Below are 13,880 nucleotides of genomic sequence, written 5' to 3'. Positions count from 1 at the left end.
GTTTAACCTCCTTGGCGGTAATCCCGAGCTGAGCTCGGGGTATGCCGCCGGAGGTCGCCGCTCAGGCCCTGCTGGGCCGATTTCCATTCTGTAAAAAGCAGCACACGCAGCCGGCACTTTGCCAGCCGCGTGTGCTGCCCGATCGCCGCCGCTCCGCGGCGATCCGCCGCGTGCAGCGGCGAAAGAGGGTCCCCCCAGCCGCCCGAGCCCAGCGCAGCCGGAACAAACAGTTCCGGCCGGCGCTAGGGGCTGGATCGGGCGGCTCTGACGTCAGGACGTCGACTGACGTCCATGACGTCACTCCGCTCGTCGCCATGGCGACGAGGAAAGCGAAACAAGATAGGCCGCTCATTGCGGCCTATCTTGTTACTTTCGATTGCCGGAGGCGATCGAAAGTACGCTTCCGGAGCGCCCTCTAGTGGGCTTTCATGCAGCCAACTTTCAGTTGGCTGCATGAAATATTTTTTTTTTTAATTTAAAAAAAACCCTCCTGCAGCCTCCCTGGCAAAATAAATAAACCGCCAGGGAGGTTAATAGCTTATTGGCCACAATAAAAATGACAAACCATTCATTGTCTTTTTGCTGTGCAATAAAGTATTTTTTTCTGAATACAAGCTTAAATATCCTTCTCTAGGTGAGCAACTCTTACCTTATTTTAAACAATTATAATTTTTTTTTATAGTCCTCCTTAGCGATGAGCCAACATTTTGCATATTGGTAATTACGACACTAAATTTATAATCACGACATGAAATTGTAATTCATAATTATCAGAACATTTGTAAGTCATACTTTCATACTCCCTAATTGTGTGTTGTAATTTCATGTTAAATCGTAATTTTGTGTTTAATCTTGTGTTACTCATAATTTTGCAATTTCTTGTTAAACAGGAAAATTACACTCAATTATAAAATTAGGGGTAACACAAAATTGTTATGTTTTACACAAAAATGAATCCCAAAAAATTCTCGTAATTATAAAAATGTTGTCGTGAAAATGATCGTAGTTACACAAATTTGTGTATGATCGTAATTACGCAAAATTACATGATGTTTCTATTACAAGTGTAATTGCAACAATTATGTAAGCTTTCACAAAATTGTAATTAGCACATTAGGATCATCACTACTCCCCCTACCCCCTTATCCACATGTGTGTTAACCTTTGGAGGGAAGAAGCATCAGTCTCAGTTTTTAGAGAGAGTGTATACCAGCAATACAGGTCAGGATATCAACCAATGTCCTTCCAAATTTTATAGAGAGTGACCTGTACACAGAGAGACCATAAAACATACCTAAGGCGCTACACCTGATGTTGCAGAATTTCTGTTTGTCCCCTACTTACCCCTACTTACTGCCTGATGAAGCGGGCTCTGCCTGTGAAATGCGTTGCATCCTTGGGGTACTTTACAATAAATGTGTTTATAATTTACTAAAACAGTCATTTATGTCTGCTTTCCGGAGGTAAGACCACCGCTTCCTCCGTGCAAATTTTAAACTTTTTACCTACTTTTATCCTACTGGTGCCTCTGTTCTCCTACTACGATAAAACATACCTCGTTTGTTATAAAAAAAATCCAATTGTTAAGACCTACTACACTATATTTGGTTGCTGTCCTTCTCTTGTATGTATTTTGTTCATCAAGGTCAATTGATTCAGCTCCTTCAATATTTATATACTGTACAATGGTGCTCCCAAGTTCTTTGACTGATGTATTTTATAGACCTTTTTTATGTTCACATTGTATAGGCTGAGGAGGTGCTACAGGAATACCTAAAGTCTAAACAAGCAATTGGAGACACAATTCTAGAAGCAGATACTACTTTACAGCAGATAGAGAAAGAAGAAGAAGGTGAGTGGAATTTGTATTGCTAGTCTCTTTTACAGTCCTAGACCCTTATCCAAGTGAGAGGGATATAGAGGCTGCCATATTTATTTCTTTATGTAAAATACTCTGTTCCCAGGTGTCCTGCTGATCTTTCATGAATCAGTAGTGTCTGAATCACCCACCTTAACCCGCTTGCCGTTTCAATTATGTCAGCAAGGGGGTGGTGCAGCACTTTTTTTTTTAAATCATGTAGCTAGCCTAGCTACATGCCTCCGGTGATCTGCGCAGGCAGGAAATCCCGTTCAGAACGGGATTTCTTGCTTGGCTTCCCCCATCACCATGGCGATGACCGCGATGACGTCACCGACGTCGGGTCGTCAGAGGGATTACCGATTAATCCCTCAGCGCTGCCTGGCACTGATTGGCCAGGCTGCGCAGGGGTCGGGGGGGGGGGGGGGCGGTTCGGCGCGGTGTGTAGCACCGAATCGGCGGGTAGCGGTGGCGATCGCGTACTACACGCAGCTAGCAAAGTGTTAGCTACGTGTAGGAAAAAAAAATTGCGAAAATCGGCCCAGCAGGACCAAAGTAATCCTCCTGCGTGAGTTACCCCGAGCTCAGCTCAGGATAACCGGCAAGGAGGTTAAACAACCATGTGACAAGTCCAGTCACACTTCAGTGAAACACCTGATCTGCTGCATGCTTGTTCAGAGTCTGTTGCTAAAAGAATCAGAGGCAGAGGATCAGCAGGAGAGCCAGGCAATGTGCATGATTTAAAAGTAAATAAAAATGGCAGCCTCCAAACCCCTCTCACTTCAGACATCTTTTACTTTTTCTCCTGAGTTTTTTGTCTCATCTAAAAAATAACTTTTCAGCACTAAGCAGTTGAAATAATACTAAAAAGTAGGACAAAAAGTAATGTCTTACTTATTTTGGGTAGTTTCTTGCTTGATGGGAGCTATAAAGGTATGTTATTGGTTAGGTTTAGCTAGTTTGTGTCAAGTTTTATTTAGGAATCCTGAAACTCAAAGTATCAACAAGGTAGCAAGTCAACTGCCATTTCTTTAAAGAGAAACTCTGACCAAGAATTGAACTTTATCCCCATCAGTAGCTGATACCCCCTTTTACATGAGAAATCTATTCCTTTTCACAAACGGATAATCAGGGGACGCTGTATGCCTGATATTGTGCTGAAACCCCTCCCACAAGAAACTCTGAGGACCGTGGTACTCCTGGCAGTTTCCTGTCTGTGAACCTTGTTGCATTGTGGGAAATAGCTGTTTACAGCTCTTTCCTACTGCCAAAAAAGCAAGCAGCAGCTACTTCACCTGCCAACAGTAAAAATGTCACCATGTAATAAATGTCAGAATGTAAATCAGGGATTTAAAATATTTTACAATGGGCAAACACAAAATCATTTATACATACTTATTGTAAAAATGAAGCACTTTTTTGATTACATTATTTTCACTGGAGTTCCTCTTTAATGGAAATAAATATGGCAGCTGCCATATTTCTCTCTTTACAGACTTTCTTTAATATTTTACCTGAGACTTTGCTTTGCACCTCACATTACGAATCAGAAAACAAGAGCACAGGAGCCCTTATGAAAAAAAAGGGTTTATAAAAGCCGGCAAAAAAAATGGAAATTTGGCAGTGCTGCAGTGCCCACTATCCGGCATCGGGGCACTGAAATTTACCTTCTTTACCACAAATTGTGGCTTTTATAATGGCAGCAATTTCAATGCCCGATATTATATAATATCCGTGACACGCAGATATGCAAATTGCGGCACTGCAAAGCGGGCATGGAGCGCACCTGGGGAGTTAGGGTTAGGTGCCACCTGGGGGGGGGGAGTTTAGGGGCCACCAGTGGGGTTGGGGAGGGTTAGGCATCACCGGGGGGAGGATTACGAGACATTGGGGGGATTATGGTTTGGCATCAGTAGTGGAGTGTTCTGTGGGATAGTAAGGTTAGGTTTAGCCGTAGTAAAATATTGGTAAAGAATACCAATATTTTTTATTGGAATCCAGTAGTAGAATATCGCTAATTTTAGCCATATTCTTCTAGCTGCAATCTCCTGCACCCTTGTTTCCAGGCACTTTCTTTTCATGTATGCTCCACGCTGACCATTGATCAGTTAGTGAATTAAATAAACTTGCTTTCTGATACACTAGGGTGGCAGCATTTTCCAGAATTTTCAAAGCTGTTCAAAAGTACCGTAAAGGAAAACAAAACAAAAACAAAAAAACAACAACGACCCACTAAAATCGTAATACAGTCAACAAAAAGTGAAATAATCTGTAATCTGTTTGTGAATATTGTTTATATAGTTTTCCTTTCACCCAGCCCCAAGAAGATGTCCTAATGATATGCCAAATTTATAGTGTGTTAGTATAGATTTTGTGCAAGAGTTATAAAGGCAATCGGGCTGCATTAGTTAAGTCTGAGGGGAGGGGGAGTAGAGAAGCAAAAAAGGACAACGCAGCATGCCCTGCAACTTCCTTTTTGTGTACCAAATTTTGCGTGTACCAAATAAAAGTCAGGTAAACTGGGGAATGATCATTTATCAACAAGAAAAGTAATAACGATTTTAAGTTTTGGATTGCCTGGTTAAAAGCCTTAGTACTTGTTTACCAGATAAAAATAAAGAATTGGTTTTTTTTTTATGCCCAACAGTTACACTTTAATAGCATACATAATAGTTGAATTCCAGATGTAGCCTTACAGGTGACTTAAACAGAAACAGTAATACTTTTGTCAATGTTTTTGTTTCATTTTTTACGCATCCTATATATTTATTTGCTTTAACTGCTGCTACTTGCCCTTAAATATGGTTGCTTTATATATTTTCATCTAGTACACCTTGAAGTCCAGTGACACGGCAAAGACAAATAACCTTGCATTGATATTAACCACTTTACCCCCGCCCGTACGAATTTCTCTGTCCCTTTTTCCATCCTTTAACCCCCAGGGACAGAGAAATCCGTACTTTCCGCGCTCCCGCCGCTGCCCGCGCTCCCGCTCGTAAACACGCCGCCCGCCGCTAGTAAACACGCCGCCGCCCGCTCGCCCGGAGATCAATGAACGGAAAAAATCCATTCCCGTTCGTTGATCTAAGCCCCGCAATGATCCGCTGCTCTCCGATGGACAGCGCGATCATTGTGAAAAAAAAAAAAAACACTCACAGCCTCCTACTACTTCCTGCGAGCGTCCGGAAGGCGCAATAAACAGGTCGCAATAAACAAAAAGTTACTGTTGCCATCTTGTGGCCAAATAGTAAAACTACACCCTAAGCATTTTTTACCTAGAAATAAATTAGTGTTACACAAAAAATTAACTCATTACCTTCCACACTCCCCATTTTTTTTTTTTTGGAATTAAAAAAAATAAAAAATGTACAATTAAAAAAAATACATAAATAGTTACCTTAGGGACTGAACTTTTTAAATATTTATGTCAAGAGGGTATAACACTGTTACTTTATAAACTATGGGCTTGTAATTAGGGATGGACGCAAACCTGAAAAAAATGCACCTTTATTTCCAAATAAAATATTGGCGCCAAACATTGTGATAGGGACATAATTTAAACGGTTTTATAACCGGGACAAAAGGGCAAATAAATGTCATGGGTTTTAATTACAGTAGCATGCATTATTTAAAAACTATAATGGCCGAAAACTGAAAAATAATTAATTTTTTTCCCCAAATTTTTCCTATTTTCCCATTAAAACACATTTAGAAAAAAATAATTCTTGGCATAATGTCCCACCTAAAGAAAGCCTAATTGGTGTCGGAAAAAACAAGATATAGTTCATTTCATTGCGATAAGTAATAATAAAGTTATAGACGAATGAATGGAAGGAGCGCTGAAAGGTGAAAATTGCTCTGGTGCTCAGGGGGTAAAACCCCTCAGTGGTGAAGTGGTTAATATTACATTAAATTTTCCTTATGTCTGCCCATTACCGTAAGCCATGCTGTAAAACCATTTTGTAATATGTCACTATCCTGTTGAGCAGTGGTCCTCAAACTAAGGCCCGCGGGCTGAATGCGTCCCCTTGAGGCTTTTTTACCGGCCCCCCACACACAATGTATTACTTATAGATGCGGTGCGCTACATCTTTAAATATTGTTTTTCCACATATAGAATAGCAGTACTGGCACCAGCCATCCACATGGAAGCTAGAAAGCAGTAATGTTGCTGGTTTTTAATCAAATTCCACATCAGATGACACTGCTGTCCAATTGGACTTCAAGTTGTCATCTGGGTATGCTTCACTGTCTGGCCCGCAAAGACATCATTTTATATATACTCCGGCCCCCCAGCAGTCTGAAGTATGCTGTCCCGGCCCTCGACCCAAAACGTTTGGGGACCCCTGCTGTTGAGTATTAATCCTACATACTTTGTATCATCTGCAAAAATGGCAACATTACTTTTTACTTCATCCACTTGGTCATTAACAAATTAAAGAAAACTGGACCTTGTCCTAATCCTTGTGGGACTGCATTGCTAACAGTTGACCATTTAAACTATGATTTATTTACTACTACACATTGCTTTGTCCTTTAGCCATTTTTAACCATGTAGATAAATGTCTCTTGTCCCTGCAGTGTCAACTTCCACACCCAGTTGTTGGGGAACAATGTCAGAGATAGAATTTTTTTTTACTCTGTAACATCAAATACATTTATTTACAGTAAAACCTGTTGCTGATTTTATTTTATTTTTATTGTTAGTGAGATGTCAAAGACAAAAATCAAATGAAAGACGGGTAAAACAACGACAGTTAGAAGATGCTCAAGAAAAGCAAAAATTGGAGGAAGATAAAGCCTTTTATATGAAAACCTATAAACAGCTGATGGAGAGAATGGAAGCTGACAGAAAAGTAATGAGTGAGAAATTTGAAAGAGTCATCGCAGAGAAGGAGAGGGTAATGACTATGTTTTTTTCTATGTTACGTAAGAGGAGGGGAACTCTTTTTGTATTTCTTTTGTTTTGTTTGAGGCAATGTGGGAAAAGCTTAGAGCCTCTGTCAGATTTTTATTCCTAAAAACAATATACCCTTTGCACACTCACATGCAAATGTTCAAACAAAGGCACTCACATGAATCAGTCATCTAGGCACCACTGCTATCCCTACAGCTAAGTTAAAAGCTGGGATCCTAGTTACAAAAGAATGCATTCCCTTGTGTCATCACCTACACTGCATAGAAGTACCCAGGTATTTGTAGGTGTCCTAACTCTGGCCCTGTAACATGCATAGTGCAAACCTGCAAACATCAATTGCATCAAACCTATCAACGGATTAGGAGCACACATCCTGACATCCTTTCCTGGGACAGATCCAATCGCACAAGGGAGCTAACGTAATGTATCCATGTGCACATACACCAGCATAAGCTGTGTACATGCTGACAATAAACACAGACAGGGGAAGGAGGGAGTGTGCTGGATTAAAATCCTGCAAGAGAAAGTGGGGTAGTGCTTAGATGCCCCAGGTGCGATCAGGCCCCCGCACGTGAATGTTTGGCTGCTCCCAGGATGTGCCACTGCAAAAATATATAGAAAGGAGAGGGGCGCTTAGAGCTTCCGAAGACTGCATACAATCCTCCTATCAGACAGGTCTCACCTGGTTCTCCGTTGGCCGGCACAGCGTACACAGCCATGGTGCGTTTGTGTCCCACTAAGCCGAGCCGGGGACCGGGCTCTCCCTCACTCGTGGGGTGGATGTGACGCCACACTACCAGGATCCTGGTACTGGTTGCTATAGAGAACCAGGACGCTCGCGTGTACGGCGATCAGTACCCGGAAATGATCGGTGTTCTTACAATTACCAGCCCACCTTGTGGGAGAATAAATAAAGTACTAAAAATTACTTAAAGAATTATACATTTATTTAAAATAAGCAACACGTTTCGCAGAGGAACACCCTCTGCTTTTTCAAGTTAGTCCAAGCCAAGACTAACTTGAAAAAGCGGAGGGTGTTCCCTGGTAGTGTGACGTCACATCCGCCCCACGAGTGAGGGAGAGCCCGGTCCCCGGCTCGGCTTAGTGGGACACAAGCGCACCGTGGCTGTGTACGCTGTGCCGGCCAACAGAGAACCAGGTGAGACCTGTCTGATAGGAGGATTGTATGCAGTCTTCGGAAGCTCTGAGTGTCCCTCTCCTTTCTATGGATTAAAATCCTGACCACAAGGGTCAGTAACAAGGAAAAAACCCACAAATATCCAGGCCCATGGCCTCAAGTTAGGACATTTAAATAAGTTATTAAGGAAAGGGTGTGGCCAGAAAAATAGCAAAAAACAATTAACCCTTTTCACACTCACAGGCAAACAAACAAACAAATGCATTCGCAGATTCACTCATCCAGGCACCACCTCTATCCCTACAGCTAAGTTAAAAGCCGGGGTCTTAGTTACAAAAGAATGCATTCTTATGCTTAGTCACCTATACTGCGCAGAAGTACCCAGGTATTCGTAGGTGTCCTAACTCTGGCCCTGTAACATGCCTGATAGAAAGTGAAGAGAGATCTAAAACATTTTAGCTGTCACTGAAACGGTGGTTGTAGATACAAGTAGCACCAATTGGAGAAATCTACCCAACACAATGACAGCAAAATAGGTATGAGGTAAATCTTTATTTCATAATTTTAGTAAGATTTACATTTTATTATTCAGCACCAGCAACCCCTGACAGCATGGGAGCATCATTGATGGCATGTACTGTGCATTGCAAATGGGTAACCACAGCGAGTGCCACAATTTGGATTGTGATTGTCAGAAAGTCAGGCAACATCACTGCAAAACACTAATTTGTAAAAAAAATAGCCTGGTCACTAGGGGGGTGTAAGACTATGGCCCTGAACTGGTTAACCTCCCTGGCAGTTGATTATTTCCAGATTTCAGGGTCTAAAAGCAGTACAATTTTTTACACCTTACTGAAGACCCTAAAAGCACAAATAACTCATACCGCAGTGAGATTTGCAGCAGCCCCTGCATTTACTCACTTACTCACCTCCCTGGGGTCCAGCGCTGCAATTCTCCCTCCATACTCCGGGTGGCATTGTACCCGTATAGTGAGATCGCCATCTGTCATCTGGATGACAAACGGCGATGTCACCAGAGGGATTGAAAGCCTCTGAGGACCGGAAGAAGAATGGCTGCCAGCGTCTGGATTCCGGGTAGGTGAGTTGAAATGCCACCACACTGCACTGTTTCTCCATACCTTCCCGCAGCTACCCCAAGTCAGACTCGGGATTACCACTCCTGCCTTTTCTTCCACCCCGAGCCTGACTCAGGGTTGCTGCCACAGAGGTTAAAAATGAAATTTATGCTATAAAGGCTCAAACTGCAAAGTAACTACTCTCAGCTTAAAGTTCCTAGTAAAATGATTATGGGAACTATGTAGAAGGTGGCTCAGGCAAGTCCATCTTAAGTTTTGCAATGCACATAGCATCAACCGTTTGACCTTCACAATAGGTACACCAAGTTTGTAGCAAAGCTAGTAGCCACCTGCCAAAAAGTAGCTTTAATTTTAAATAGAATGGCAGTCATCTCACTCACACAGAGTGCTTTCTTTTTTCTAAATATTGTTGCTAAAAAGGCAGTAGATTAAGGACTGGAAACATGCCCAGATTTAAATCACAAAAAATTTATTATTATTATTTTTATATTATTTTGTATTTTTATAGTGAAAACATCTTCCATAGCGCTTTATATAGTCTTGTCACTGACTTTCCTCAGAGAAGCGCACAATCGAAACCCTACCATAGCCATATGTCCACCATGGTCTAGGGCCTATTCAGGGGGAAACCAATTAACTTATCTGTATGTTTGGCATGTGGTAGGAGTGCCCACTTTTACTCCGGCACCAGCAACTCATTAGAGCTGCAACCCACAGCGACAGCATACAGGAGATAGAGCGGGGACAGCCACCTTCACCTGCTCGAAGGGGTTTATTCAGCAATCAGGCATCTTTTGTTACATGTTGATTTCTTCAGAGCATAAACAGTCTTTCCTATGTCCTATGTACATCACATATATTTACAGCAAACAGACATGAAGCTATTATCCTAACTAGGAAGCATAGAGAGCAGGATAGCATGCAGAAGACGTAGTAGAAGTAGTCTTTGTCATCCTACCTATTACTTTTATATGAACATCAAAGAGTTAAATTCTGACATCACCCGAGCCATACCCCCAAGCCTACAATTGGTGGGCATGGGCATGTGACCCACATCATCATCTAGTGCGCCAGTGCTTTATGCCCTAGATGCACGGAATGCAATGTTTTCCAAATATTGGCTCTGTTTACCGTTTCATAGTCTAACTTTCAGGACATTTAGAACTGAAAACATATTATGTGTCCTTCTAAAGGAACATGCTCCTTGTAAAAGACTGCATAATTTCTCTCCAAGAAAATATGCCTAAAGAGACCCTGCATCTCAGGTCTTTACTAGTTTTTAGTACCTGAGGCCTAGAATTGAAGTATACTTACATTCTAACAGAAACCCACGCGGACACAGGGAGGGCATGCAAACTCTGCGCAGATAGTGCCCTGGCTGGGATTTGAACCAGGGACCCAGCACTGCAAGGCGAGAGTGCTTTCCATTACACCACCATGCTGTCGTATAGGAAAAGACAGTTGAGCTATATCCTTTTTACTACTACTGCTACTTATTAGGGAACCAGAGTTATCTCTCAATTATAGGAAACTAGAGGGCTAAACACCATTATTTGGTAGCCACTCAATATAAAAACCAAATGTGCCCCCTGTGTTAGGAAATGCCCCCAGGTTGCGTAGCAGATGTGCCTTTAGAGGTACCATTACATTTACCATTAAAGGTTAGAAGTGAGCCCAATATTAAGTAAACCCCAAACATGGGTAGCTAAAATGCCCCCAGTATTACGCAGTTCCCCCAGTATAGGTAGCAGATGTGCCCACACACAGTATAGGAAGCCAGATATGCCACCAGCACAAGGTAAGCCTCCAATTTCGGTAGCAGATGTGTCCCCCTTTCCTCCAGTATTAGGAAAGTCCCCCCAGTATAGGTATTAGATGCATGTCTCTCTCCCTTTGTAGAGTCCTCCTGAGTATAGCATAAATGAATGGTTACTCACCAGACTCTTGGCATTCCACCAACTCCATCTTCAGCTATGTGTCCAGCATCCTCTCTATGGCTACAGCGTGTCTCTCTGCATATGAACCTCTAGCATGTACTGGCAGGTTATATAATGAGAAACACCACTGTAGCCCTGGATATGGGTTACTGGATGCACAGCTGCAGAAACATTTTACCCTGACTGAGAAGATCGTTGTTTTATTGTTTCAGAATGATAAACATTGTTCTTTGAGTTGTGTACTCTGACATACCCTTGGGGCTTTTTTGAACTTTGTATTGAAATACCCAGAATTTTTTCTGAATTAAATATTTTATATGACTATGGAGTTGTGTGGTTTGCCTTCTTAAAACAGAAGGTATTTGCGATAATTCAGATTGAAGTGTGCAACTGTGGTTACCCACAATGCACCACTGCTGAATATGCTAATTATCTCTTTATGTCTCTGAAGCCAGGCTTACATCTAGAACCGCTGGTGCATGGCAAGACTATAGATTTAAATTTTACAGAGCCACATCAACCCAACATGCAGACCACCTGTTTTGGACTGTTGTTCCTTACCGGTGCATTACAGGGATTGATATGGCTCTATGGGATAGGGCTTGGTCCAGCCCAGCAGAGTAACCAAGCAGCTCGGGGTGACCCAAACCACTTGGATTTTCACCAGTGGTGCATTGTGGGTAACCGCAGTTATGTAACTTCTGTTTGAGGACTCTTTTCCACGAACTGTTGATAGGCAGTGAAATGCCTCTCGAACTCTCACAACTGCTCACTGCTGCCTGGAAACTGCTTGTTGCTGCCTGATAACTGCTCGCTGCTGCCTAGTAACTGCTTGCTGAGCACACAGTTCGTGGAAAATAGGCCTTAATGTTTTAAGAAGGCAAACCACACTAAGCATTGATTTTTTTAGTAGGAGGGCTATTCGGTCTTTTCTGGTCCCCTATACTTTCCTAGTAGTTTTGGGGCACCCCGAGCTGCTTGGGTATTCTGTTGTTACAGAGATGTGTAATCCTAAAAAAAAGACAAAAAACTAAACAAACAAAAAAATACAATACTTCTAGTTCTATAATACTGCCCGAAAGAGATAGCATGAGAATGTCATAAATTGCCAAGTACACAAACATCAGTTCAGTTAGCCATTGACCACTTTATTAAAATAGACTAAAATTATTAAAAATGCTTGGAAGGCAGAGGACTTACCTCCTAAAAAGCAGACACAAAAACTGTTAATCTCAAAATGACATACATTTATTGACACACTCCACAAAGTGTTGGTTTTGTGAGTATCTTCTAATGCCTTAAAGAGACACTGTAACATCAAAAAGTTCCCCTGGGGGGTACTCGCCTTGGAAGGGGGAAGCCTCAGGGTTCCAATGAGGCTTCCCACGCCGTCCTCTGTCCCATGGGGGTCTCGCTGCAGCCCTCCGAACAGCGGCGCGACAAATCCAACAGCCTGTTCAATATTTACCTTTCCATGCTCCAGCGGGGGGCGCTGTTGCGGCTTTCGGCTCCGAAGTAGAGGGAAATACCTGATCTCAGTCAGGACCGCTCTACTGCGCAGGCGCTGGAGACTTGCGCCTGCGCAGTAGAGCAGACCCAATGCTATTAAACTGAAGAAGCGAGTGAAACCCAAGAAATGCGTCATTTGTTTTTTCCAATACATTATTTTTTAACCTCCATATTAAGGCAAGACTGTTCCTTATTAACTCACAAATAAGTAATTTACACTAACACCAGGTCGCCTCCTCCCACCCTGAATAATGTGTAGGTCATCAAAGGAAGTCAGAGAAAAGGATGTGAAGAAGGCCATGACTACGTATCATTAGGATTTCATGTATCTTTGAGTATTTAGACATTTCTTGTTGCTTTATTCCCAGGAAATGAACATATCTTTGCAGCAAGGAGAAAGGGGCTATGCCATGATGTGCCAAAAACAAATTCAAGACTTGCAGAAAGAGAAACAGCTAAATTTAAGTCTTCAGAAGGATTTTTATGACACCCCTCTGGATTCTGATGTTATGTTAGATGCAATGACTGGATCCCTTTTTTGACAGGTGTTTGAATGTTTTCCTAGGTTAGATTCTTACTTACACTTCTGCTACTTGTAAGCTGGAAAACATAGCCAGCATTTGGAAGAAATGTGACTCTCAGGGAAACCTTCACCTTTTTTTTTTAATTTTGCATTCTTGCAATTTTTTAAATCTTGCTCATAAAGTCTCCTGACTCACCTGAAATCCCATGTGGTGCCTCCACCACAAACCAACAGATTTGAAACTTCAAAGTTTTTTTAGAAGAGTGCTGAGAATAATAGACCAACTACGACATTTTATATCTGCATGAAATCTCCTTTTACAACAGCAACTATTTATACATCTAGAAAGGCTTAATATTGTAAAGGGCATTTGTAGAGGCTGCTAATTGTGTTGCATTGTATGATTTTACATTTTTTTTTTATTTGTATTACTTGTGTAGCTGATTGTGTAGTGATTAAAAGTTATTGTACAGTAGAGTCCTGATTATCCAGAACTCAACTAACCCACAGTACATAACCAGCAGTCTTTACCAACCAGCTCAAAGTTGTACTCACAGTGATAAAAGCCAACTTCTTAGGCTGAAAAAATAAAGGTATACAGTGCTCAAATAATGTTGGTAAAAAAGATCAGCATCTTTATTGATCAATAGGAAAAAATATTGCGCAAGGGCTGTGGCAACCCACCTCATAAAACCAGGAATCAAGGAAACCCCAGAAACTGCATACTGAAAAACTGCTTAAGATGGCCTACACAGAGCACATGCACACTCAACGCATTCATACCAGCTGGCCAGAACTCACAGTTGCCACTGGATACAGCATTAATCAATATGATGCCACTCAGTGTCTGATGCCTGCATTGACCTATGTCATTAACATGGATGGATCTCACCACCTTCA

The 13,880-nt window shown here is 41.9% G+C and overlaps 1 protein-coding gene across 1 annotated transcript in view; it reads left to right on the top strand.

Annotated features, from left to right (window-relative positions):
- LOC137525979 (guanylate-binding protein 1-like) overlaps positions 1–12,999 on the top strand; it is a 98,611-nt gene extending 85,612 nt beyond the window's left edge. Inside the window, exons 14-16 of the mRNA XM_068247190.1 lie at positions 1,750–1,852; positions 6,566–6,759; positions 12,826–12,999. Coding sequence (XP_068103291.1) covers positions 1,750–1,852; positions 6,566–6,759; positions 12,826–12,999 — 471 coding nt within the window. The remainder of the gene's footprint in view (positions 1–1,749; positions 1,853–6,565; positions 6,760–12,825) is intronic.
- Positions 13,000–13,880: the final 881 nt, after the last annotated feature.

Source organism: Hyperolius riggenbachi, chromosome 7 (genome assembly GCF_040937935.1).
Source record: "Hyperolius riggenbachi isolate aHypRig1 chromosome 7, aHypRig1.pri, whole genome shotgun sequence".
Classification (NCBI taxonomy): Eukaryota; Metazoa; Chordata; class Amphibia; order Anura; family Hyperoliidae; genus Hyperolius; species Hyperolius riggenbachi.
The sequence above is the reverse complement of the archived record's forward strand: the minus strand, read 5'-3'. Positions and strand labels throughout refer to the sequence as shown.